This window comes from Strix uralensis, chromosome 3 (genome assembly GCF_047716275.1).
Source record: "Strix uralensis isolate ZFMK-TIS-50842 chromosome 3, bStrUra1, whole genome shotgun sequence".
NCBI lineage: Eukaryota > Metazoa > Chordata > Aves > Strigiformes > Strigidae > Strix > Strix uralensis.
Genome location: NC_133974.1, coordinates 129,498,696 through 129,526,104, shown reverse-complemented (window position 1 = coordinate 129,526,104; position 27,409 = coordinate 129,498,696). Strand labels below are relative to the sequence as shown.

Below are 27,409 nucleotides of genomic sequence, written 5' to 3'. Positions count from 1 at the left end.
AACTTACAGCCTCCTTTGTTTCTATAACTGAGCTAATGCAGACTTAAGATTTTTAAGATGCGTACCACTGATTATAACCAGGAAAAAAAACAGAGACTATCTTATTAATTTTATCTAATCCTGGCCTGAATAGTAGATTTCATCACTAATGGCTCTGGAATATAAACTGAAGATTTGAAACGTGTGGTTTCCTTTTATAGTTCCAGAGTAACATCCAAAGTGATGTGTACATGCTGATACGTGAAGCTTTAGGTCTGGTTATAATATGCCAGTCTGTCATCTTTTACTAGTCTATAATTAATGATCCATGGATTTAATAATCTGAAGTGTTCTTCAGCAGTCCACGAAAACTTTGCTAGTTGCTGACACACTGTTGACAAAAGTTAGGATGAAAAAATCATTAGAAATTGAAGATGTCTGCTACAGCCAGTAACTTATTCATACTGCTGTTACTCCACTGACATATATTGACTTAAGTAATGTATTACTGTAGTGCAAGAGTAGAATGAGACTTCAGCTGTATTAGAGAAGGGAATGGCATCTGTGGATAGCAAGAAATATGTTGTATTTGTCTTTTTAACACCTACATATTAAAGTGGTAAAAGCAAAAATGACAGAAACAAAACACTTAAAGATCTTGCTGTCCAACAATCAGACGATCTGGCTTTCAGGCATATAATACTGTCCTGCATAACTCAAATTAGTAAAACAGTTGTGCTTGGTTCATGCATCTCCTCTTAGCCACTGTTTTTGCTCAGAGAAATGTACGTTACGGTTTCAGTACATTTCCCTGAACCACTGGAACACTAAGTGCATCCAGGGAGGGTTTAATAGAATTCAGTATTAAAATCAGAAATGTTATGCATACTGTGTTTAATTTGGGGTTTTTAGATGTACAGTGTGATTGAGGGTACTTGGGTTATCTGTGATGGTCTGGCAATTCCTGCGGTCCTGTCTGCTTTGATTTAATTTCATTAGTGCACACAACTAGTCCTGGTTGCACTGATACCAAACAGCAAAATTCTCTCTGTAGTTTATTCTGTTTTTCAAGAAAAGATAATTTCTTTCCAGTGTCATATAAGCACTTGGAGGTGTGATTGGAGCTTCATTACATTCCATGTGTAAAATGAGAGCCTTGTTCTGAAGAGCCTACAACAAATTTGAAACAAAAGACATAGAGCTGGTGGGAAGCCAAATTCAGAATATGTCTGAGCCAGGGGTGTGCAAGCAGCATAAATAGAGCATCTGCTCTAGTCAACAATGTTTGAGCTTCCCTTTGAAAACATGTATTTTCACGTAGGTGTGAGGAAGCTTTCTCTCCTTTCTCCTCAAAGTAAACAATTGGTAGAAATGTACCTACATTTAAATTAGTAGCACTTCATCCCTCTCTCAGCTGTGGTTTTACCAAAACTTCTTTTCTTTCACTGGCACTTCTCTTCACTCCCTTCAGTCAACAGTTTCTGAGATAAGAAGGGTCATTTGGTTTTAAAACAGTTTCTGATCCCTTCATGAACATAGTGTAATCAAGTTGTGAAACTGAATTCACCCCTGTCTTCATAGGAGTTATAAGCCTGAAGGAAAGTTTTTGGAAGTGTATGGAACTGCCAGCCTGGGTGGTCTAAGAAGTGTTCATACAGGGCACCTAGTTCTCCACATCTTTTTGATGGGTGTATTGATTTATGCCTGTGTCCTGTAGATTTCATGCTCTGAGCAGTTCAGTGACTTTACTCACATCAAAGTAAACCTTTGATTCCCATTAAATACTCATGTATAACACTGCTTTGCTGCTAGCCTGTGATCATAACTGGAAATCTCCTCCCTTCCTTATACCCATGCAAACATTTTTTATTAGTGCCATGCAATATGAATTCTCAAAATTTTCAGTGGCTACTCTGTGTTTGTTTGTGGTTTTTGTTTTTGTTTTTTTTTTTTTCTGAAGCCCACTGATGATTTTGTGGGCAAGAAGGATGGATGAAGGCCAAAAGCTCTTTGTGCATTACTGAGAGCCTATCCACAAAAATCTGTTGAAAGGAAGGAAAGAGCAAAACAATGGATTGTGATGATAAAGCAATACAGATGAAATTCAGATGGAAAATGTAAAAGATCAAGTCTCTGCCTGCTTCATGCTGTTTCCCAAGAGCTTCCCTTGGGCCATCCATCAAAGAAAGAACTGGAGAGGATTAATGAGGTGTGTCACATTTCAAAGGTGACACCTGTTCTGGACTGCCCAGAGCTGGATTTTGGGGGGCTTATAGACTTTTTTCCCCCCTTCTAGAGACATGGGATCAGATGTGGGGGAGGGGTAGAAAATGCCAACTGCTTGAAAAAATGTGGAATTTCGTATTTTCCTTGTGGAAGTGCTTTCTTCATGTACCTGTGTACATATGACTTCCCACAGAATCATGCTGTTGTGCCACTCCTTGATGTATGAGCCTGAAAGTAGGTTAGTAATGTCCCACCTCTGTGATTAAAAATCAACAAATCCATCGGGGCTGTGCTAAATAACAACCAATTTTCAAGGCCCATTTGGGGGGGGAAAAAAAAAACAAACAGTTTTTCGATGGAGTGTTGTAGCTTCATAGTGTACCAAATGAAATTTTCAATCTTTTGTAGACCCCTCAAATGTGTGAATCCATGTGTAAAGACTGCAAGTTTGCACAGTAGGCTTTCTTTCCTTAGGTACCTATATCCATGATTCCTAAGAAGTTCTTGCACCCTGGTAGTTCCTTGTGAACTACCAGAGTAAATTTTCCAAAAATATCTCTTAGGGAAAACCAATGCAGTTCAGAAGCCTGGAATAACATTTTGAGCTATGAAGCAACACTAACCCTTAAAGAGACCGCCACCTCTTTTAAGTTTTAGTTGCAGTCTGAGGTGTGGAGGAGGGACCTCTGCCAGCAGAATGTCAACTTCCATGTCCCTTAGGACAGGAGCCATGTTGAGGAAAACTCATCAAGACTTGATATGCACTTGTAGAGCAAAAGGTAAAGAAGTTTACATAAGTAAGGAAAAAAAGTTGCTTCCTAGCACACAGTAGTCATTTGTACATGCTGACAGGATAAAATTGCTAAACTGGTATTCTTGCTTCACCCAGAAAGGTTTCTATAACGAGCAATCAAATGACTGTATAAGGCTAATCTGTCTGTTCAACAGTTGGGTCCAACAACAGGCTGCAATGCAGGACTGTAAGCATGTCAGACTGCACCCTCCAAGTCCTTGCCTGCTCCCCTGGCTCTTGTTTCCTAGGGCTAGCTCAGCTTTCACAGCTGGACATGGCTTCTTGCACCTGTGCCAACACCTCTGGCTGTGCTTTTCCTGCCAGAGTGTGAGCATTTTACAGTGAATTTAAGGAAATTTGAAGTAGTACAAGACTACCTTGTTGGCAGGACCTTCCTGTTCTGGAGATCTCACAGCCTCTCTTCTAGAATTTCATATAACCCAACAAAGCTGTAAAACGTGCAAATTTTCCTTGGGATTGATCTTCCCAGCCACTGATATCTAATGTAACTCAGATTATATACCCTCCTCTACCTCACTGCTGGGGAGCGTGTTTGTGCCCTTCTCTCCTCTCCAGCCCCTGGACTCTGCAGATGATGCATGGACCTGCCAGAGTTGTACCTTGTCCTCTCTGTTGCAATGCTGGTTGCGTGCATCCGCCTATGCCATGGGTCTTGGTTCTGAGACACTCTAGGATTATTTCCCAACCAATTTCAAAGCATTTTGTATATCCTTCAAGGGACGGTTGTGCAAGGGGACTTGAGGGAACCCATCAGCACTTCTGTGCAGTTTTATGCCCAGGTATAGAGTCATATCCCTACTCATTCCCACATATTTATTGGCCAGATAGGGTTTAAAGAGCAAACATGGATTAAGGGTTTTTCCATGTGAACGTTTAGGAGTTTTAGCCTACAGCGAGTACTGATGAAGTCTAGATGAATCTGGAAAGACACCCAGGGAGATCACTGGCCAGCTGATAGCCTGGTACTTGCTGTTTCTTATGTTGCTTTGTTGTTATGGTGTCTCCCTATTTGTTCATTTATATTAGCCTCACTGGTGCTGCTATATCATAAGTCATTTACATACCTGAGACAGAAATTCTGTTAGCTATGTGTCCACTGGGATCCAAACATACTGGGATCCTAATCAGAGAATAAGTCATCAATGGTACACAGAGTTTATAAGGTGGACTTCCATTGTAAGAGAAGTGATTGGGAGAGCAAAATGCTTTTTAACTGTGTATTCCATTACCGGGGCATGCTCTGCAGCTATTTTTAAAATATTATTAGAACCATGACTTTTAACAAATAGAGTTAGGCTCCCAGTTTTTTCAGCTTCTGTTTGACACTAGTGTCTCTCCAGTGAAAATAAGCATGAAGTTAGTAGATGTCTTGGTGTAGATCCTTATTGTTTCATGTGGCATGTAAATTTGCATGTCATGAACTGAAATTATCAAGATCTTGCAACTAGATTGCAATACCATTTCACAACTATGCCGCAACTAACTGTTCTCTGGGATGAGCAGGAATCCTGTGGAAATCCTTCTGGCTTATGACATTACACTTTTCTGGGGATCAGCTCTCATGCTTTCTTGCACCATGTACTCTTTTTATTGGTAGGTAATCCAGTAGTGCTATTATAAATGGGGACCCTGTGGCCACTCTCATGACACTAAATGGTCTGACTGGGCCAAAAATCTCATAGAAGGTTAGATGGTTTTGCCCCCATTTCTTGAATGTGTCGGCCGAGGTCAACCTTTTAACCTATCCTGTGTAACAATGGTAGTGCATAGCAGAAAAGTTATTTTCCTCAAGAACTGAGAAACTGCTTAGACAAACCCCTACCCCTCCCTTTTCTCTCTGCTCTGTTGTTAAATCTCGGCTAATTAACTGTATATATTTTACTTCACTTTTGCTGTTCTTCAGCAATTTGTCTCAAAGCATCTACAAAGGTTTTAAACACTTTTATCCTAATTTCAAGAAGTGAGTCAGCAAACACCCAGTGGTGTTACCATGCTAATGGCATGTTAAAAAGGGACCCTGGGAATTTATTGGTGTCTCTTCTACAGATTTATAATAATTCTAGTGACATCTTACAAACTTTACCAGCATCTATGTAGAATAGTGTGTGTGGTCTGGTAGTAATCTTAGAAATTAACTATCTTCTTGCTAATATACGAAGAGCAACTTTGTCACTTCTGACCAGTACCTAAGCCACTAAAGAGAAGCACACATATAATCAAAGTAGGACTGGGGTCCGCTGCAGTTACATACACACAGTTCTTGTACAGTCAACATAACAATTTTTTTTCCTCTCACTTCCCAGAATGGTAAAAAGACAGGGTACTGCTGGTAGTGGTTTTGGTGTTGCAAAGTACACAATTATTGGGTCCTTCCTCCGGTGTCCAGGCAGCATAGACACTCATATTTTTGAGTACTAGATTTAGATGAAGCTAATTGGTAGCATGATAGATATGGATATAGAAGCCTGAGGAACAGATGGCTTTGAGATGGAGTTCTGAAGGTCACAATTCAACATTTTTTTTTACTGCAGGAGAAATACTTCATCCTGTTTACAGATCATCTGTGTGTATTTGGCCAGACTCATCTCTTCTATAAATCACTTGCTCTGAATGGAATCAGGGCAAGAATTATACTCAGCCCCTAATGGTGTTTGTTTTGTGAGCTCTGGCTTTCAGAGCATGGTTTAAAGAAATCTGAAAGGACACCTGTTCTCTGAGGTTTTTAAAATTGCTCAGTTAAATTCATATCTAAATGTAGTCTCTTTTTTTAAGTGCTGCTTGTTTGTGTTCTTAAATGTTAGAGATGTTGAAAACTAAAGTTAATATAGCATATTTAATTCACTATTTTATTCATATAAGGGCACTGGTATTTCATGGGCCTTGAAATAGGTAAGTGTAGACTTACACCTTGGGACCAGAGACAGAATTTGTATCATCTGAACTGTTACCTAATCAGAGATTCCAATCCCCCATAAACCTAACTGAAAAAAAAAATAAGACACATATGAGATGTTAATTATATCACTTTGTGCCCTGGAAGGTGCTCAGTCTGTTGGGAAGCATACCTGGCAGAGGTGCTAGCTGAGACACTGGAAGCTGTTAAGGGGAAGAACGCTACTATGGTAAGTTTTCTTGTCTTGTGTTTATCCCAACAGGGTCAAGATGATCAGCAACTGAGTGAGCAGACAGGATGTTGTACAGATGTTTGATTTGCTGTGACAATCAAGGAAACAATTCCCAAATGAAGAATGCTTCTTGGTGGGAGGGGGATGCCAGGTGCAGAGAGCATGCTCTACATTATTTTGTACTATTTATCATGGTACCATAGGTGATAGATATGCAGGGAATTATTACTGACCGTTCTTTCTGCCTATTTCTGGCTTGTCCTCATCTTAGTCTTTTTCTTGCAAATATGAACTCCTAGCCACTTATCATGACCAATAATTTATCACTACATATTCACAATTAATCTGTAATTGAGTTATCCTTACAAATGCCTTAATGAAGACTGAAAAATACTTTCATACAGAAATGCCTAGGAAAAACACCAAAAAGGTGAAACCTAGGAAATTTGAGTTCTGATGGTGAATCTGGTGTAACAGAAGCAAACATTTTGGTGGTTTACTGCTCTGTGTCATTTTAGTCAGTTAAGGGGATATCTTCTTGACCAAAACTACTACTGTCTTATTAATTGGAATATGTAAGTAAAAGGCTTCTTTCCAAGGATATAAAATCAAACCTAGAGATGGACTGCTTTTTCAGTTGTGCTACACTATAGTGTATCATGGAGGTTTTCTACAGATCTCAGTAGAAGTCTCTGCAGGCCACTGGGTGGTATGAAACGAGGTGAAATGCAGAAGGAAAGATACACAGATATTTCTTTTAAACACAGTTCAGTTTAAGTCTCTCCTGGGTAGGAACCAAAAGTTTTCCAACACATCGAAGATATCCCACTTTGCAGATCACTTCAAAGGAGAAAATACATTTTAGCAATTCAGTACATGTCTAAGACAAGTTTCCAAAACCAAGGCAATGTGTTTCCTTGTATATTTTCGCAGTGGTTCATTTAAGATTTAATCTTCTGCATTCCACATACTCAAGTTGTAGGCTGCTTTTTCTGTATATTGCATTTCATTGCCAAGATGACATAGTAATTTTTTCTAATTAAAAATCTCCAAATATTTTTATTCTCCGAGACTTTCATCCTTACTGTTTTCCAAAATAGATACTATAATACAGCTTTCCTTTAATCTGTCTCCATGCTAATTTTAATTATTTTGGGAGGAATTCTCTCAAATGCTGCCAGAGATGCTTATACTTCTATGTTTTGCCACTAAAATCTGAAACAGGAGAATTTGGTTCAGCAAAAGCAATATATGTATTTCCACAATCAATAAACTCTTGTCTTAAAAGCAAGGATGTATTTTAGTCCTGCTTAGTAGTTTCACATGTGATTAAAGCCTGACTTCTTTTAAAACTAAATTAATCAACTTTATAAAAGTCCATTTCCGATTAATTATAATAGCATGCCATTTATTCCATTACTGGCCAAACTGAGTTTAAAGGGACAGTTCACTCTAGTAAACACCTGTGCACGCATCTGTAGGATAGGGCCAAATATATTGTTTCTAGCTCTAGATAAAATTTCGTTTTAATACTAAAATGTTTTCCATTTCCTTGCAGCATTAATGGTGTGTCTATCATGTTACCTATATAAGAAGACATTAAAAACGAAAGAAAAAAAGTTGTTGTGTTCTACTCAGCGAAATACTACTTTTTGCCAGCCAATGTGCTCTTAGCAAGATGAACCATGTAATTGTAAAGATTACTCTGTTTAAATTTTCAAAACATTTTGTTACTCTACTCTAAATGGAGTGACGTAGCTCTATGTTGAGTGTAATCAGGAGAAAGAAACGTAATGTTCCTCACTGGGAGATATTTAAGAGGTAATATATCTTTAAGTGTCTCCGCCTCTGAATCCACCCACTCCTTGATAGCTGCAGCAGTCTTGTTGACTCATAGAAGCTGTGTTCATACAATAGCCAGCAATGAGCAGTATTTTTCAGAGATTTTAAGAGCACACCTTCTGCTATGTATTTCGCGTTCTAGCTTGCTGGGGCTGAAGGTGTATGAAAGAAACAGTTTTAAGTTTCTAAGATATTGCAAAAGATAGTTCCTCCTCTCATCCCGGAAAATCCTGACAGACCAGTTGGATACCTTTCAGGCCTTAACCAAGAACTTTATCTGCTCGTCCCACTGTCTTTTTACAGTAGAAAGACCTGAGACACCCTTAAGAACTGAGAATCTGACTAATTTAAACAGATGGCTAATCCCAGTGCTGTCTGCAATGGACATCTACATCATCATCATCATCAGAAACAGAATAACCTCTTAAAAAGTGGAATGTATAAGAAAAATGGAATTACTAAAGGAATGAAGGTAAGGTTCAATTGTTTACCCTAATTGCCTCAATATTGAAAACAAATAGGTAGTTGCAACATTACTTATTAAGCTAGATTTATGGCAGTCTTAGTCTTCATTGAACAGGTTGTATGGATTAGGCTTGTGTGTTAAATTTGATAGTCTTGGGACCAGAAGCTGCTTTTTTTCTGCCATCCTGAACTGCAGTGAGAGTTGTGAATGCTCATGCAACATACTGTTGGTCCCGTGGACTAACTAGGGTCTAGTTCATATCAAACACAACGAACACATGCACTCTGAAATGTAGTAGTTTCCTTCTAAAGCTTAACCGATGGTGGAATTGACTTTGCGATGTATTAATCACTAGTGGAAAGCTGTTTTATCACCTTAAAGTGTGTGTGGAGTGGTCTTTAAAGTGTGATTTATTGCTGTACAAGTATAACCAAAAAAATGTAGGCAGGAGAAGCAGTCTTTTCTTAATGTTTACATTACTGCAAGGTTGGTTTAACTGATGCCTGCACTTTACTGATGCCTGCTCTCCAGCCTTGTACTCCTTAAAATCCGAGTCAGTTTACTATTTTCTCAAGCTGTTCTTTTTGAAACTAGTGCTTCTCATTTATGTGAATGTTCTGTAGCACAGTCGGCATGTAACATCCTAAAGAATGAACCACAAAACCAAAGGTATGCTTTTGCCAAAAAAGCCCAAATCTTAAATATTGTCTGTCTGCAGTACCTGTTCTGACTGGGAACATACTGTCTTGAAACGTCATAACTCTGGATCTTGATGTGATAATTAGTAGAAAGTCTTGTATTGACTAGAAAAAGGCTGGCTTTACAGCGTGGTGTGACGGTGAGAGGGGGATGGAGAAGGTTGCTTTTGGAGCCTGAGAACTCACCTGACCATTCCTGTCGAAAGCTTTAGACAACAACTGTGGCGAGGTCTCCTCCGTTTTACAAATAAACTGCTATCTTATATCTTTCTCTAAATGGCGCTCTCACACGCCTAGCACACTAATGAAGGCACGCCCAGTGTCATGCTTAATGATTGTCTGGCTTTAGGTGTCTCCCTTGGTATGGGTGTTTCCCAATCCTTGGCTTGTGTAGGATGAGGAAAGCAAAAAAGCTTGTGCAATGATTGAAAAGGCCTTTCTCGGGATTTGCTTCCAGAAAGATAATCTAGCATCCTTTTATCTATCACATATATCTCCTCATCATTTTATGTGTTAGCTATTTGACACAACAATGCCTGAAATCTTTGCCTTCGGTTTGAGTGACAAATTCCAAGGACTAAGCCTTGCCATTCATTTATTGTTAACCTGCTGCAAACGACTGGTTTTTAAAGCAGTAGACTCCCAGGAGGGGATTAATTAGGATTTCCTCCTTAATAGGAAAGATATGGCTAGAGAAGTAAAGTAGAATATTACTGAGGGTGAGCAAAAAGGAAATAAAGATTGGCCTGAAAGGGGTGGCAAAGAGATGAAGGAAATGTTAGTAGATGTACCTGCTAGATTAGTGAAGTCTTACAAGAACCATATGGTTGGAGGAGAAGGGGTTTTACCCTGCCATGTGACATATGAAAGAAGCACTGCACCACTGGTAAATACCTTCCATGGCTGAGGAAGTGGTAAGGAAGTGAAACCTTAGAAAGTTCAGGAGGCTTATCAAAAGCACATTTGGTAAGTCGAGGTCTAGTGCTGTGTTCCGAATTACATGCCATTTCCCCTCTCTTCCTGCTTCAAACACGGATTGGGAAAGAAGGAAACAATAACAGACAAGAGTCTGTATGAACCAGGAATCTCATTCCTGGTAGGAATCTCCCCATTCCTGTCTGGTCTGTTTCCCCGCCCCAGCTGCCTCACCCTGTTCGGTACTTACGCTTTATCCTATTTTACAGGAACAGATACTGCTCCTTCCTACCTGATCTGTTTACATGACTTACTGCTGTAGGTGTGCGACTTCACGCAGTCTTCCAGTGTGTTTATATTTGCAACACCTCGCTGAGGTGTGCTTCCCACTTTACAGCTGGGATCTGAGGAGCAGGGAATATGGCAGCTGGGTGCACAAGGAAGCCTGTGCAGGAACCAGACCCAGGTTTGTCATGATTCCAGTCATCCTCCTCTTTTTCTCTTTCTCCACTTTGCCCCAATTTCCCCTAACACACACACGTATATGTACTTTACTGCCTATTCAGTAAATCAATTCACCATTAAACAACTTACATAGGAGGGGAAATACAGCGCTAGGATATTCAGAGGACGTGACTAATGATGCTGGTTCTAGCACTTGAGACTTGTGGCAGTTCTTGGGGTTAGTTACAGCTGTGTTACTTTGTAAGGAGGGAAGGAGGAGTGTTCTCGTCTGAGAGAGGCAACTGATGGTACAGAAGCTGCAGCAAGGGCATGGCACAGTGAAGGCTTCTAAACCGGGAATATGTAGCAATAGTTGCACACAATTGACTGACTGGAACGTCAGGCTTTGCAGAAATTAGCTCCATAAACCCTTTTTTTTCTAGGGAGCCCACAGGAAGCATTGGCTTCAGGAAATGCTGGCTTTGGAAACACTGCTTTTGAAAACAGTGGCTCAGCAACAATGTGTTTTGCATCTTAATGATTTAAGAACATTCTGCGTGTCTGTGTGTGCATGACAGAAATAGAGAAGCAATTCTGATACAGCAAAACCCCCAGGTTTCCAAAGAAAGGATTTTGTTCAATGCGTTGGGGGAGGTAATTAGGGATGATCAAATGTGGGGGAGTAGGGAGGCTCTCTTTGCTTCTAGCAATCTGTGGCATACCAAGGACGGGAAGGGAGGTAGCCAAGTGACAAAGCCACAGTGAAGCACCCTACCAGAAGAGAAGCTGTTGCTGCTTTGGGGTGGGACTGCTTGTTTGAATAGCTTCTGGGATTATTTTAAGTCTGAGTCGCTCAATTCTAGCTGATAGCACAGACTCCTGGACACCAGGCCTAACCACGTCCCCACAACCATGCTGCATCCTTGCATTCATTGGAAGTTGAGCCACAGTAAGACCTAAGCTTTGGGAGGTGGGTCATGGGCCATGTCTTCCACTTCATTAGTGCTTATAACACAGGCAGATGCTTTGTGTTCTTCCAGAACCTGTAGCATGGACTTGCCTTTATCCAAAGCACAATTCAATAGCTAACCTATTTGTTTATGTAACTGTAGTAGCCAGGAGAAGGTGTTTTCCTAGCAGTGGTTTCTTTTGCTGTTATATTGCTGTTGATTAGGTGTCAAATGTAGGGGACATTGGAATTTTAAAACAATAAATATGTTTGTCCAGTGGAAACTTCTTTTTTTCTAAAGTACACATGCAACATTTTATTTCTTTGATAGATCCCCTTGGATGCCTTAGAGAGCTTCCAAGACACTATAAAGCTGTTTGCAAATTCTTTTTTTTTTCTGTTCTGCACTGAGAATGGCAGTAGCTTGGAAGAAACTTGCAATGAACAAGACTACAGCCTTTTCCAGGGCTTTCAATCTCCTTTCTGAAAGCAAAAAAGAGCCCGGGATGAGATCAAACTCAGTAACATCTGCCCCACTTACTTGATAGCCCGAAAATATTATAGTCTCTGGCATTTAAGGGCTCTAAAATTTGGAAGCTGATTATATTTACCCTCTTCCCCGTGACATCTGGACCTCCTCCGAACTGTTCTACTCTGCTACTGATTCAGTACTTCAGCAGTTAGTTTCAGTCCCTTCCATGCTTTTGTCTCCTTTGCTTTTCTTCCTCTCGTTTCTACACTATAATGTCACTTACTCCCCAGTGAAGATCTTAAAGAAAACATTGATTGTTCAAAAAGAGAGTCATGCCGTGCAACTGGGAATTATTTTCTTGTATGTTGTAAATGCACCCTGTAATTTCTTTGTGCTTTGTCCTCTCACATATATAGATCACACTTACTTCATGTGCTTCTGCAGTAGTTCGTGTAACTGGGGCATTCTGGATGCAAACTCAATATAAATGTTAATAAGTCCCTCGGGGGAAAAAAAGTAAGCTAATTCCCACAATTAGAGTCATGAGATAAGGCGTATTAATAAGAGAAAGGAGGGAGCATTAAGGCTGATCCCATTATAGCCTTTTCAGGTGTTTGCAGCCTCAGCTGTACAACCAGAATCATTTTTTTTCCTGAAATACCTTCATTTTTTTGTGTTACTTTGGGTGAAAACAAACTGAAAGGGGACATCATTGGCCCCAGCTTGTTTCACTTGCAGCACCTAAGCCTTTTGGACTTGTTCCATTGTGTATGTATTAGTGGAAAGTGCAATCCCCATAAGCCCTCTGGATTTCATAGCTGTAGTGACAACAGGAAAATACTGAGAATGGGTTTCCAGTCAGAGTTCTCTACCAATCACTACACCTGTTGCTTCACCTGCACCACAGACATGACCTCCTCATCCTCAGTTCCTGGCTTCTCTTCTCCTTGGTTTCGAGCCCCAGAAATTTGTTGCTTTGTACCAGCACTCTTGGCTAATAATCACAGGCCTTGGATCCACACCCTTGTTTCTGTCATCTACCCTGCTATGTGATGAGCTCAATGCACTGGAAGCAGGAAATGTTGAAGACGTCTTTCTGCAAACTGAGATGCGACCAGTGTGTAGGCAGATGTAACAGTCAATGACTCTTGTAACAATGCTTTAAGTGTGTTGCATGAGACTTTACATGCAGGGCTAGAGATTTTTCACATAGCCCAATAAGTAAGTTTCCAGTAGGGCTGGAGTCACTACCCTGTTAACACCTGGAAATCTCTAAATTCGGGAAATTAAATTTTGGAAGTTTAAGCCCTGAGCATGTATTTATTTGCTTTGACTTGAAAGACCTAGTATGTCAGGTCTTTAAGGACAACCTCCTCTTAGCACAAGAACAGCTCATCCTTGTACTCATGAAAACAAGTAAATGTATCAGGAGGCTAGTTTAGCTAACCAGATAACCTATGATGGAGCTCCAGTGCAAAAAAGTGGTATCCAAGAGGTAGAAGTAGGAATGGGCTACAAAAGAAGAATTTTGGAGCGTTGCAGGGGCAAGTAGGGATGGTATTAGGAAAGCCAAAGCTCACCTGGAGTTGAATTTGCAAGGGACATCAAGGGAAGCAAGAAGAGCTTTTACTGCTACATTAGTAGTAAATAAATAAATGGGGAAAATGTGGCCCATTTCTGGATGGGGTGGGTGACTTAGTGACTGCAGATACAGGTAAGGCTGAGGTACTCCATGCTTTCTTTGCCTCATTTTTCCCCAACAAAGTCTTCCAAGCCTCTGTGTCGTCAAACTACCAGTAGTGGAAGAAGACTGAGTCATAGATCTCTTGAGAAATCTCAACCCAGGGTGCTGGCTGATGTCATAGTGCTATCACACACTATCATCTTTGAAAGGTCATGGATATCAAAGAAGATATTTGGTAACTTAAGAAAGGCAAATATTTCACAGGTAGATTTCTAGCGAAGGTTGTTTCTGCAAGCATAGAGAGGAAGGTGATTTGGAATAGCAGGCATGGATGTACAAAAGATAAAGGATGTTTGACTGACTGATTGTCTTTTATGATGAAGTAGCTAGATTTGTGAATGAGGGGAGAGTGATGAATGACATCTACCTTGACTTTAGCAATACTGTCCTCATAAGCTACTTGGGATATTACGGTCTCGATGGGTAGACTACTATATGGGTTAATAACTAGCTGGATCATTGGGCTCAAAGGGTAGTGGTTAATGGTTCATACTTTGCCTGGAGGCTAGAGAGGTTTCATATATGGGAAAAAAAAAAAATAAGGTGTAGATAACAGCACTGGGACATGTTGCTCTGGAGCCTCTATCATGGAGGCTTTAAGGATGCAGCTGGGCAAAACCCCTAGCACCCTGCTGGGAATTTGGTGTTGACCTGCCTTTGAACACAAGGATGAACCAGAGACCAGCTGAGGGCTGATTCAGTCTAAATGAGTCTGTGACCTTTTAGTGTAAGGAGGCAGCATTTCTCTGGTAAGAGTCAGCTGCAGTGATCTAAAAATGGACATAACTGATGTAGAACCCCAGTGGGGCTTCTGTGGGTAATTAGCTGGCAAGCAGCTTATTCTTGCTCAGTAGAGGTAATTAGTAAAAGAAAGCCATGAAGTGGCTAGTCCCATTGCCTGCCTACTTACATCCCTTCAGCATGGGAATTAATTACCTTTGCAAGCTGTAAGTGGAGTCTAGCTTTCAGAAACAAGTAAGGTAATGCGCGTTTCCTACTTGCTATGTCAGCAAGGGATGTAGCTGGCTGTGTTCCATTGCAGAAGCAAGTTCATTAATATAATGGGCAGAATGATAAGATAATGGCTGCTTTGGAACTGTCTAGGTCTCTGTGTGAGCTGGCACTGGCAGGATACAGGAACAACCACAAAGCCTACAGATGAAATGCAAAAAGTAAATTTATTTTCATTACCTCACCAACCAGGGGATCCCTGAAGCAGCACCCGGGCAGAGGCACACAAGCGGGGACACAGGTACCGCAGAGCTCAGTCCATGCTAGAGGGTCACCAAACCTGCTCTTTTCACCTGTATTTCAGGGATTTGCGCAGGTGTAGTTTACCACTGTGCTTTGCTCTTTCCCACAGCAGGGGAGGAATCTCAAGCATGTTCGATAGGGTGTCTCTAAGTCTCTCACAGGCCAATGTTATCAAAAGACAGATGTTGTACTTGTCCAACACACAAGGCTAGACAACAATTAATATGATATATGTGTTTTTCTACACCTCAGCTGTAGGTGACTTGAGCGTGTTTATAATCCTTCTTGTCAGTCTCCCCTTATTTTCCCACATTCCACCCCCTCGCTCAAGCGACCACTTCTGCTGGGGCTGGCAAAGCTGGAGGTGTCCATTTGGGCTTGCGGGGTTTAGGGCAGGGTAATTTAGAGGCACATAATAAACACATATAGAAAAAGGAATAAACACATCTCTATAGTAATGCTTTGAATCAGGTGTTCCACTCATCCTGTCAGGGAATTAAACCATTCAGCCAGCCAGGTACAACCAGTAGATTGTTTCATTTGATGCATTAAGTTGAATGTCGTCCGATTCATCAGTTATGTTAAAGCAACACATGCCGTCAAAATCGGAGCAGTGTTTATGGTGTCAAAGAAGGGGATGGTCCACCGCCAATCGATTTTGTAATGTTCCTTGGTGTACAGCCATTACCTACTTGGAAATAATAAGAATGAGGAACATTAATATCAAAAGTACTTAGCATAGCATAGTTCTGCAATACAGCTACTGGGGTTGGCACGCCAATGAAACACGTTGTCAAAAGATCTGCAGCTGTTAATCCTCTCTTAATACAAAAGGCAGATGAGTTAGTTAGAGACCAACCAAATCCGAGTATTTGTAAGTTGATCTTAGAAATGTATCCAGGGCATGTGTGTCTAGTACAAGACTACAAAGCACGACAAGCCAGCCTGTGATAAGGGAGGAAAAGAGGAGTGTCATCTCCTTCCAGTAATACATATGCTGTTGCTCCAGCTCCTTCAGCTAATATCACTCTGGGTTTGATAACCTCATGTGAGGTAATAGCCTTCACAGATTGAAGAGCTATGGCTTGCACTTTTTCAGATTGAACTTCAATTCAGCGTTGGGTTCATGACACCTATAACACTGTTCCTCTAGGTTAGGCACAGGTATTCACTGGAAATACCTGAAATACAAGAACTCAAGAATCTGATATCAACAGAGGATGTAAAATAAGAGAAGTTGGGATACAGAACCATATGGCGTTCTCAGGGGTTATTATATGAATCTTCATGTTTAGACTAATAGGTTGCGGTCCCACCACACAATCCGTCAGTGTAAACAATTCCATTTCCCCTGTAGTAAATGTTTTGGGAGAGATACCATCTGGAAGAATTTCAATCCTCACCATGTTTTGTAATGCGATCACAGGGTGTTTGATTATGATTATTTTGGCTATTTAACCAAAAACCTGCTTTAGTAAGATGTGATCTCCAGCATTGTAAAGTTTTAGTACTGGTTAGCTTTTTTAATTGTTCCTTCAACATCCCATTCATTCTTTCAATCAAGTTATTAGCTTGGGGATGGTAGGCAGTGTGGAATATCCAATCCATCCCTAATCCTTGAGCCCAATCTTGGACATTATGTCCAATAAAGTGTGTTCCTTTGGTCACATTGCATTTGGTGAGGAGGTCTGTATTGGTGAGTTGTTCTAATGCTTCAATTGTGTTATGTTGATTAGCATATTCAGTGGGTTTAGCAAAAAACAGTCCTGACACTGTATCCACAGTAGAGGATACATATCGCCACCCCCTTGACAGGGGCAGGGAGCCCCTGTAATCGACCTGCCAGGTATTCAAGGCCCACTGACCCTGTTTTATCTTTCCCTATGGCCTACATAATGCCCTTAAATATAGCTGCATACGAATAGTACAATTATGTGCACCTGCTTTATGAATATGTAATGGCTATTGAAAAGAAAGCATTAACAAAATCTATTGCCACCATCCAGGGTTGTAAATTTTTGCTGATTTTTTTCTATGAGTAACCATATCTGGTACCATAACTGCAAGGGGGAAGGTGAGTGACTTTATTCAACTCTCTACAGTCTACAGTCATTCTCCAAGTGCCGTCTGGTTTTCGAACAGGCCAAATAGGATTATTAAAAGCAGTTATGGTTTCCTTAACGATTCCCACTTGTTGAAGTGCCTGAATGGTTTGAGTAATTTCCTCCTCCCTCCTGGAATACGACATTGTTTTACAGTTACCACCTTGGCAGACACAGGCACCACAACAGGATCCTACTTCATGAATCCACAGAAGATGGTTATGGGTTGAATAGAAAATCCCGCCTGTGAAGTCCTGAAGCAGAAGTGACCATTTAAAGTTTCAACTGTTCATCCTGCCAACACATCAATACCCAAGATATAGTCTTTAATTGGGGCAATTAACACTGTTGTGGTAAATGAAGTGGCATTTCCTATTGTTAAGGTAACCTTAGCTCGGAGGCAGGGGTCGGATTTCCCCCAGTCCACAGATCTGTCATGTGGCTTCTTTACTATTAATATTGCTATGTAATACAGTAACCTCAGCTCCAGTATCCACCAGACCTAACACATGTAAAATCCCCCCAGACCGCCACTTTATAGTTAAAGGAACGTAGGGGTGTCTGTCCCCTTCACAGTAAGAGGCTACAGTGGCAGCAATTTTGGGGGACCTGTCAAACCTTCATTTCTGCTGTTTTGGCATTTGCCAGGTAATTCCTTGCCTTGAGGTGGCAGGCGGGGGTGGAGGGTGGGCGCAGAGTTGGTGGTGGGGCCAGGGGCCATTGGCTTTTTTGCGTAGGTGTTAACTCCTGCCATCAGTGAAACATTTCTGATGTTGTAATCCCATTTATTTCTGATCGTGGGACACCGGCCTGTACAAGATCATTCCACATTTGTTTCCTCATCACCCATGATGTAACTCCTTTCGGTTTTGCCAGCTTTCCTTTATTCACCACCCACACAGATGGTCCCAAAGTTATAGACCAATTTTCCCTCAAGGTATTTGCTAGAGTGCCTACATTACCCATCGCATTTGTGACTGCTGGTATAATCAAGGGTTTTAGTGAGGCAGGCACTCCTTTCAGAAGCTGCGTTTTGATACTTCTTGTTACTTGCTACCCTGTCCAGATTGAATTCTGTAATCAATGCATGAGCCACTGCTGTTATCAGAATGTTCCCAGGCACAGCAGAGTAAGAAGATAAGCAGTACAGCAAGCAGCGACAGCAAAAACCAGCCAATGAGTACTAGACTCTAATATAGAGTAAGACAAGCAAGGTCCATGGCAAGCACAGAAGCCTGCCAATTAATAACTAAACAGCAATACAACTATAAATTTGATCTAGCACCTTCCAATCAAATCTGTCATTATCTTGAATCCTTCACGCCCCGTGTTGGGTGCCAAGAAAGTGTCATGGTTTAACCCCGACCCGCAACTAAGCACCACACAGCCACTCGCTCACTCCTCCTCTCTGTTTATTAGGGGTATGAGCTATCAACCGTTCTTCAGTATCTTGCAGCCCACTGCAATGCTCTGTTTCAGTAGTAATTACTTCTTGCGCAATTGCCTTTGCATCTTGTAAAGTCCTGCCTTTCCTTTCCAATTTTCTCATTTTACTCTGTAATACAACAACTTCATGGTCAAGAGCTCTAAGATCAGTGACTAATAACCATCCCAATCTCCCCTCTAACTTGCAACAAGAATCTGATGCTGCTGTCCACGGCAATCCCCATATAGCTGTTTTAATTCTTTGGGGGGTAACCACCACACTGTCATCTGTTTCAGGCCATGCTTCTACCCCATGTAGCCAGGAAAGTGGCCATGGGGGTCCAGGGCTCAGTATTGGGCCATCCAAGAATATGGACAATCACTGTCGTGGCCTCCCCAGTCCCCAACTTTTTTGCCACTGTTCCTGGATCCTGCTGACTATGCCCAAAGTGTAAGCCAGTACAGGCAGAACACAGGAGCAACCACAAAGCCTACAGATGAAATGCAAAAAGTAAATTTATTTTCATTACCTCACCAACCAGGGGATCTCCGAAGCAGCACCCGGGCAGAGGCACACAAGCGGGGACACAGGCACCGCAGAGCTCAGTCCATGCTAGAGGGTCACCAAACCTGCTCTTTTCACCTCTATTTCAGGGATTTGCGCAGGTGTAGTTTACCACTGTGCTTTGATCTTTCCCACAGCAGGGGAGGAATCTCAAGCGTGTTCGAAAGGGTGTCTCTAAGTCTCTCACAGGCCAATGTTATCAAAAGACAGATGTTGTACTTGTCCAACACACAAGGCTAGACAACAATTAATATGATATATGTGTTTTTCTACACCTCAGCTGTAGGTGACTTGAGCGTGTTTATAATCCTTCTTGTCAGTCTCCCCTTATTTTCCCACAGTCTCTATAAAACCTGATTTTTCACCAGAATAATGGTTAACATCATGCTGCCTCTCACAGCTTGCTGTTTGCAAATGTGCAGTGGTGATTCAAATCCTGTTTTATAGGGTACTAGACGACCATAAAGACCCCTTAATTTATCATGATATGCAGGACTGTTTCTGCTTCCAACAAGACTTATGAACTCTCTTATGGATTATTATTTTTTAATTTCTTTTTAAAGAAAATTAACTTCTGTTGTGGCTAGGACTGTGGCATTAGCCAGCAAAACAGGAAATTAAATTTCCCTACAATGACCAGTGGCTCAGCCAGAGAATTCCTGCCATTCCTGGCAGCTAATTTTTCCACTTTTAGAAAGCAACCAAGTGGGAAATTTTGTGAGACTATTGTCTGAGAGAGTTGTCATTGTGGGATGGATGTTGAATTGGGAAGAAAAATTCATTTAAGGGGAAGAGGAGGAAGCAGGAACCAGCAGTTTTGTGTGCCAGACTGAAGAGGAGCTGGAATGTTTTGCACTTTAAGCTATATTAATTTAGCCAGATAGGTAGAGCATTCAGTGGGATACCTTTAGTATAAAACTGCAAGGTGAAGGAAGAGCTGAATTTCCAGGGCAGATACCTACCAGATATCTGCACCCATGTCTTCAGCGCAAACTAATGTTTAACCTGTTCTGTCCAGGTGACTTTCTGCCTCCTGAAGTGTTTTAAATTTCTGGGAGAACATTCAGTGTAGATGAAACTCAGCAAAGCCTTGTCTGTTCTTCTGATCATCTGTCATTTTGGAAATTACTTAGCTGTATACTTTCCTTTGTTCATTTGGCCAAGCATAGGCTTTGACATGTGCTCTGTCATTTCCCCCTCTTCCAAAAAAATCTCTTGCTTCCCCTCAGCCTACCAAGAAGTGAGAATTTATTCACTTAGCAACAGGAATATAGAAAGACAAATTTGTGGTGAGGAGCTGAGACTTGTAGTCATTTCAGCCAACACCATGCTGCTCTCTGGTCCCTCCAGGAAATTTCATTTGAGTTTCTGCTTCCCTGTCACTGCTGCTGATTCACATGGTCTGAAGAGCTGCCATACATCCCTCTCTGTGACTTGCATACAGCTATCTAAGACTTTAACCTGGCTAATCTTCTCACAGTTGCAAAGCTGTCAGCCTACACGTGGAATCACAGTGGTCATTTGTACATTCTTGAGCTTCTTGGGGCTGGTCTGCAAGAGAGTGCCTCACTCTGTCCCTGTATTTCAATTCCCTGTCCATTCCTCGTGTCTCCACAAAACTTCGTGTTTCTCTTCTGAAAGAAACATTTCTCCCTCCGTGGTTCCCAGGTTGCACTCCCTGAAGGTAAATGTAGCTGTGATCAGGCGTTTGTGTACACTGTTGTGGGGTTGATCTGTAAAGATCACCCAAGCCACTGCCTGGAGAAGGCAGGATACAGGTGTTTCCACCCAGTCCTAGCAGCCATGTGTCAGTGATTGTACTAATTTAGGTAGGAACTTTTGAGGCCAGGGAATATAACTCGAGAAATAAATTTAAGATCACCTGTGCTCGTCTGGTTGTACCTCCTTGTCAGCTGTTCCCTGAAAGAATCCCCGACCCGTGATCTGATCAAATATATCTCCTACTTGGGCCACGTGCTGATCAGCCTCAAAGTTTCCAGTGCTACACAGATACCCACAGCAAACAATGAAACAGTTCAAGGCCAATGAGCTTTTGTTGAAGGCATTTCATGGTCCAAGAAAGCATTTGAAAAATCAATATATTTTCCCAGCTTTTTAAGATCATATTCATGTAAGTTCCTGAGTTTGAGCTTTTGAACTTCCAGCAATGTCTTGTCTTCAGGCATGCTCAAAGGGAACATTTTACTTTGTCTCTGGCACAAAAATGTGTGTCTGCACATCTCTTGATGCCGTATCTTCTTTATAAGGCATTGGTCTCCTGTGCAATTTTTTCCTTGCATCATTGTTGCATAAACAGTTTTTTTTGTTTGCATATGTGGGTGGTAAGATTGTTTGGGAGGTTCTAGGAGGTACCAGGGTGTGTTAATCCCGAAGGGGGAAATCTTGGTTTTTTGTTGTTTTGTTTTGACCACAAAGGAAACAAACCCTTTTCAAACTGTTTTGATGCAATCTTCACCCCTTTTCCTCTCTTCTAATCACAATCCTTCACCTGTGGGCCATCATCCTCGGTTTCTTTTCACTTGCTCTAGATTATAAAAGAACCAATAGTGAGATTTTTATAAGCCTTTAACTATTGGATTGGTCCATCGGTGTGTGAACATATAAGGGGTCTTACAAAGTAGATTCTGCTTTCTGTGTGTGTATAGTCCAGTTTCATCCCCAGCTAAGAAATACAAAATTACTTTATCAAATCATCTAGGAAGAATCCCACATGGATGGAACTTGCTTATTAGTATTTTTGGCTTTCAGCACATTTGTTAACAGTTGAACTGTAAAGTTGAACTCAGAACCTTTGTTTCTAAAATCTAATTCATACCCATAACCAAGCAGGAACAAGTACAGATCCCAAACCAGAAATGAGCATTTGCCAAAATCTACACGTTTTAAAGAAAAAAGTTAACGCTGTTGGTTTTCATTCTGTGACAAGTATGCTGTTGGTATATGCTAAGTCTAATTGCTTGTTCTTAAAATCTACACACATTTTCAAGGGATAGAAAGCTTATCAATTCTGTAATCTGTCTTTATTTTCAGGTGTATATTAATGGAACTGGTATGTTGACATGCAGTAGTGTGGAATGTTGGCTATGCTGTGTGCATTAGTAAGACTTAGCAAAATAATTATGACTAAGTGTGTGTCCTGAGACAGGAGACATGTGCTTTGGGCGCTGAGGAGTAACTTTAATAAAATACAGTTTCACCTTGGGTTAAACCTTTTGTCCCAGGAGAGGTGTAATTTATTGCATCCCTGAAAAGGAATTAATTGGCCTCCTCACATCTCTTGCTCACCAGTGAAAGCTAAAGAAATAAAATTCTGTAAGAGATGACTATCTTTAACCAAAGATATACAGGATCAAGAAGGGCTGGAAGGAAGCTTTCCTTTTTTTTGTATGTCTATTGTGAGGATGGATAGCTAAGCAGGGTCGCCCCAAAGTCCTGGCCCTTGGGCATTGGTGCTTAGTGTAGAAATCTGGCAGAGGACTTGTTGTTACAGCAGCAGTTTTCAGCATGAAGTAACATCTACAAGATCCTTCCATCTCCCTCCATGTCCAATGTCTTCCCAAGCACACAGATTCACCTGTCCATTTTCAACAGGCTTTTCTCTGCACTTCAGAAGTGTCTTGGCTCTTCCTCAATTTCTGTCGTGACAAGAGAAATCTCTTCCCTTTATTGTCTTATTATATAAAGGAAGTCCTGTCATCACCACTTTGATTTGGTAAAGAAATCACTGTGGCTTTTGCATTAGAGATACGTCTCTGAAGGTTACGCAAGAGTTGAAGTCAACAGACTCTCTGCTAGTAATGAACAAGACAGCGTTACCAAGCATGACAGATCAAAAGTGGAGCTCTATCAGCTTCCATCTCACCCCCAACCCAAAGTATCAATTAATTGATGCTTTTGAAAACGTTGGTGTGAACTTCTTTATGCTTTCGGCACAGCATAATTAAATCAAGCAAATCAGAATGTAAAAATCAGCTTTACCCATCAATAGGTGGAAAATATTTTAAAATTTGCAGAGATGAGGTACTATTAGTAGTTTTTTATATCTGTGATTCAGTATAACTGGAGATCTTTTGAAAACTTGTCTCACATGTGGGCTGAGGATTACATGGGTTTATGTAAGTGAAGTGAAGCATATTTTTATTTGGTTTTGTCAGTATTACTATCAGACGCTTTAGCTTTTTTGACTGTTTCGGTATGTACCTGATGAGAAGCAAAGCATCATAATCCCGTGATTTTGTTAGAAAGATGTTAACATTTATAGGAAACAAAATTTCTTTCAATGACAAGTTATGCAGATTTTTAGAAGGTCAGGTAGGCATGCTTATTTTTATTCCCTGCTGAATGCTTTATAGGTGTCAAAAATGTATGTGGTTGGGAAGGGGAGTGTTGTAAGAGGGGGAAAAAACGCCAACACCCACAGAGTTTGTTCTTTCAGCATGGTGGCATTATACAGTCTCGGTTGGTTTTGGCCTCATTTCCTATAGAGACAAGACTTATTTAATGATACTATCTGTCTGTCAGCTCCTTAACAACTTGTGAACTGTTCAGCCATTTTCAGTCAGATTTGACAAAGGCATATCATCCACTCTTTCCTTAACATAGGCAGCTGGGCACAGGAGAAAGGCCCTGCACTTTCCCTGTTGAAAGAGAAGCTGCAGTGTCAACTCATTCCTCCAATATCCTGGAGAATCTGTAGTGGAAAGGAGATTTGATCTACCTCCCAAATAAGAAGGAAGTTTCTGTCAGTGTGTTGCTTTATTTGACACCAAAGTCAGTCAACATGAGACACACGTAGAAACCCAGAATTTCTTATTTCCAGAGTTCATAGTGCTCTGTTTACTTCTGCTCTAAGTCATTTCCACATGATGCGTATCTTCCCATGCATTTCTCTGGAATTTATTTAGTCTGTAAGTCTTCTGAGATAAAGACTTCATTTTCTGTCCTCTTCTTGCAAAATACTTGGTACACACAGGAGCAGTATCTATTAAATGTACCTTCACTCACAGGGATTTTCATCAAAGTCTTCCTACTTTTTCAAATGTCAGTGATTTGTTATCAGTATTGTGTAAAGCAGTTGACCTATCTCCTGTTCTACTTGCTTGCTAGTAAGTTAAGATAGAAAAGTGTATCTTGGTCTCATGTCTCATGGGACGTTTCTCCTCTACCAGTCTAGAGATGAAACTTGAGTTCAAGTTAAATGTTATACTTATTGTTTTGCAGTAATTCGATTCTAATTCAGTCATGAATCATTTCTTCACCTTTAGAGGAGACCGATCCAAAGGTGAGCAGATTGAGACTCATTATTGTCATCTGATTGGTGTTTACCCATTTCACAAAGGCTGCAAGGTTTCAGTTCACCTCCTGTTGAACTCAGCAACGGCATTCTAGTGGGAGCTGTATTTTGGGACATCAGCATAAAGACAGAAATGGAACGGATGCAAACCTCTCACTCTGTGACAAGTAGTTTCTGTAAGCTTGGGCTGAAGGTTGATGGTTAGGCATTTTAAAGAGCTTTGACTATTTCTTCCTTGAGATTTAGGAGATCATAATTAGAGGATTTTGTTTTTCAGAGCTACCCATAGAATAACTTGAATAGTGTGGAAAGCCTGTTAAAGAGCTTTTAGACAGATATCCCAAAAAGGCTTCTGCCTTAAAAATGTAGTCTAAAAGACTGGCAGAGGAAACTTTGAGGGTTCTTTAGTTTTCTTGTTATTTTGAGTGCTGTTTTGCTGGGGGAATCTATTCAAAATATCTTCACACCCTGACACTTCTCAGTAAGTAGCCACTATGGTTGGCTAACAATAATTTGTTTGCAGACTTCACTGTTTGCTGTGTGTTCCTATCTTCCTTTTTTCCAGCCCTGTACATCTTCCTGGCTTATGGCTAACATTTCAAGGCTACGTCTAGTCACTGTTGCACAGTGTGTTGCATTCTTCTCTGTGCCACATGGCCACTTAGCTGTGTGACCAAAAAGCCCGGCCATTTTCCACAGGACTCAGACAGGATTTGCAATGCGGTATTTCAGCAGAGGTGTGAAATGGGTATCGATCATGTGTAGGCAATCATATTTACCCACTGTGCCTTCTTGGCATAGGAAACAGCTTTAACTATGAGATCATGATGACAGAGTTACCAAGTCTGATGATAAATCTTCTGACACAATTTCTGGAAACTCATGGTAGAAGCAAAACAACCAGTATTACTTCCTGTGCTATTGGACAAAGAATTTTTTTCTTAACTTGAAACAACTGCTGGAGTCTTGTTTCTTTATTAGCCTCATTTAGCTGTGGTTAAAACAAGCAGACACACCTGCGCTCTATCTATTCACATGTTCTGGCAGATTAATGCAGAACTGAAAAGGAGTTTTTGATTTTGGGTTTTTTTTCAGCCCATATTGTTCAACATGTAAGATTTAGCAGAGCTTGTAAACAAGACTGTTTTAACAACTGAGTAGGTAAGAACATTGCCGTGAAACATTCTGTGTTTTGAAAAGAGAATTAAATTGCAAAAAAGGATATCTAAACTGCACACACATGTAAGACATTGGAAGGGAAGGATGCCCCTAAAGCTGCCAGATATAGGTCATTATGTATGGATACTGATCACTTTTGAAATAGGAAAATTAATTTTCAAGCTGCATAATATCTGATTTATCTAATATTGGCTAGTTTCACATATTCAGATTACTCATCAGCTAGATGCAAAGCCACGTATGTCATAAACCAAGCAGGTTACGCTTCTAAATAAAGTTTGGTTTAGGTCCCATTTTCACGTCTGTTATGAGAATAAGACATACCTGCCTGGCACAATTTCTAATTATTCAAGTGTCAAGGAGTCATAGCTGAAGTTTTGTGACTCCTCACTTTCAAGTGAAGGTCAGTAAAATCTGTATTAATCAATGAAAGGGACAAAGAGCTCTCTCACAAGTGGCAATTGGCCAGTCAGGGTGGAAATGGGGGAGTGAGATAAGGCAGTGGTTGAACTGGCCAGTCTGGCTTGCTTGGCTGTGTGGAGGAGCGAGCTGCAGCGGGCAGTGGTAGTGCTGGGGTGGGGTGAGGCAGAGCTGCCCGGGGGGGCCAAATGCGCTGTGAGAACTAGGCCAGGGGAGTGCCCAGCTGGCTGGGGGTGCCGGCGGGGCCGCAGGCTAGAGAGGGAAAGCCAGAAGGAGGTGAAAGGTGGATGGGTTGAGTCTGTGGCAGGTGATCTCAGCCAGGGTGAAGGCAAAGAACCAAGGGGAAGGAATGGTGCAAGAAGGGAAGGTGTAGATCTGTAAGCAGCTGCAGTCTCAAAGGAAGGGAGTTGATTTTGATTTTTATTCCTTCCTTTTTCTTCAAGTAGCAAAGAAATAGGACTGGCAAGCAGATAGCCACAGAAACATGAATTATTTCACAGACAGCATGTGTATTGAGTAGCACTTAGTACTCTGAAATAAAATACTTTAGAGCTGACTGAACATTTACTTAAAACAAAAGCAGCAGTGCTTGCCGTGGCTGCCACCACCAGTGTTTTATCATACTCCCATTAGGAGAATTCTAGCATAACCTTTTTTGTAACTGTTTGCAACACCCTTGTTCTGTTCATCTGGGCTACTAAGAGTGCTTTAATCCATTTTGTCATACATTCTTCAAGAATACACTTAAATTTTACAGTTTGCTTTCCAAATCCAAAATGGGCTGTAGTAGTTCTGGGGAAGTGTGGTCTCCTCTGCAGTATGTCTCTTAAGATAGCAGAAGTAGATTTGAGGGCTGTGTGGGGCTGAGATGGATCTTAGGAAATAAGGATAGAATTGCAGTTTTTTGTGTAGGAATGCAAGCCTTCCACATTATTTTACTGAGGTTTGTAACACAGGAAAAAGTTGGTAACACTTAGCTCTCATTCACTACAGAGACACAGGGACATATATGGAATTTCAAAATAAGTCAACTCTGCTTTGCAAACTAAGTGGTCAGAGTTTTGGAATGACTCCCACAGAAAATAAAAATCTTTCAAAATTCTGTGGTCTGTGATCCTTTCTCCTGGCAATGCAGGAATGCTCTTGTCAAATATTTTCCATTCCTGGCATGAATTTACTCCCCCAGAGGTTATGTTCTGCTTTAATGCAAATAATCTACATGGTGTGACGCACCTGAGTGAGCGTGCTTTAAAGATTTTACATTTCATTCCAGTCAAGACATAAGTGATAATCTGAACCTTAAGCATCATTATATCTTTATTTTCTCTACCTTCCTGTGTATCTTCACTTGCCACTGCACTGACAGTTGCATTTTCAGTTCTCTAGGCATGGTGTAGGACCCAATCTTACTACCTTGCTGTTCTCAAGTGATTTTGACATACAGTGGTTAGATCTAGCCAAGTCTACCTTTTCAGG

General features: G+C 41.0%; 1 protein-coding gene across 1 annotated transcript in view; it reads left to right on the top strand.

Moving 5' to 3' along the window:
- Window positions 1-27,409, top strand: part of SPTLC3 (serine palmitoyltransferase long chain base subunit 3) — a 99,128-nt gene that overhangs the window by 2,379 nt on the left and 69,340 nt on the right. Inside the window, exons 2-3 of the mRNA XM_074864913.1 lie at window positions 6,060-6,141; window positions 8,290-8,458. Coding sequence (XP_074721014.1) covers window positions 8,342-8,458 — 117 coding nt within the window. The 5' untranslated portion in view covers window positions 6,060-6,141; window positions 8,290-8,341. The remainder of the gene's footprint in view (window positions 1-6,059; window positions 6,142-8,289; window positions 8,459-27,409) is intronic.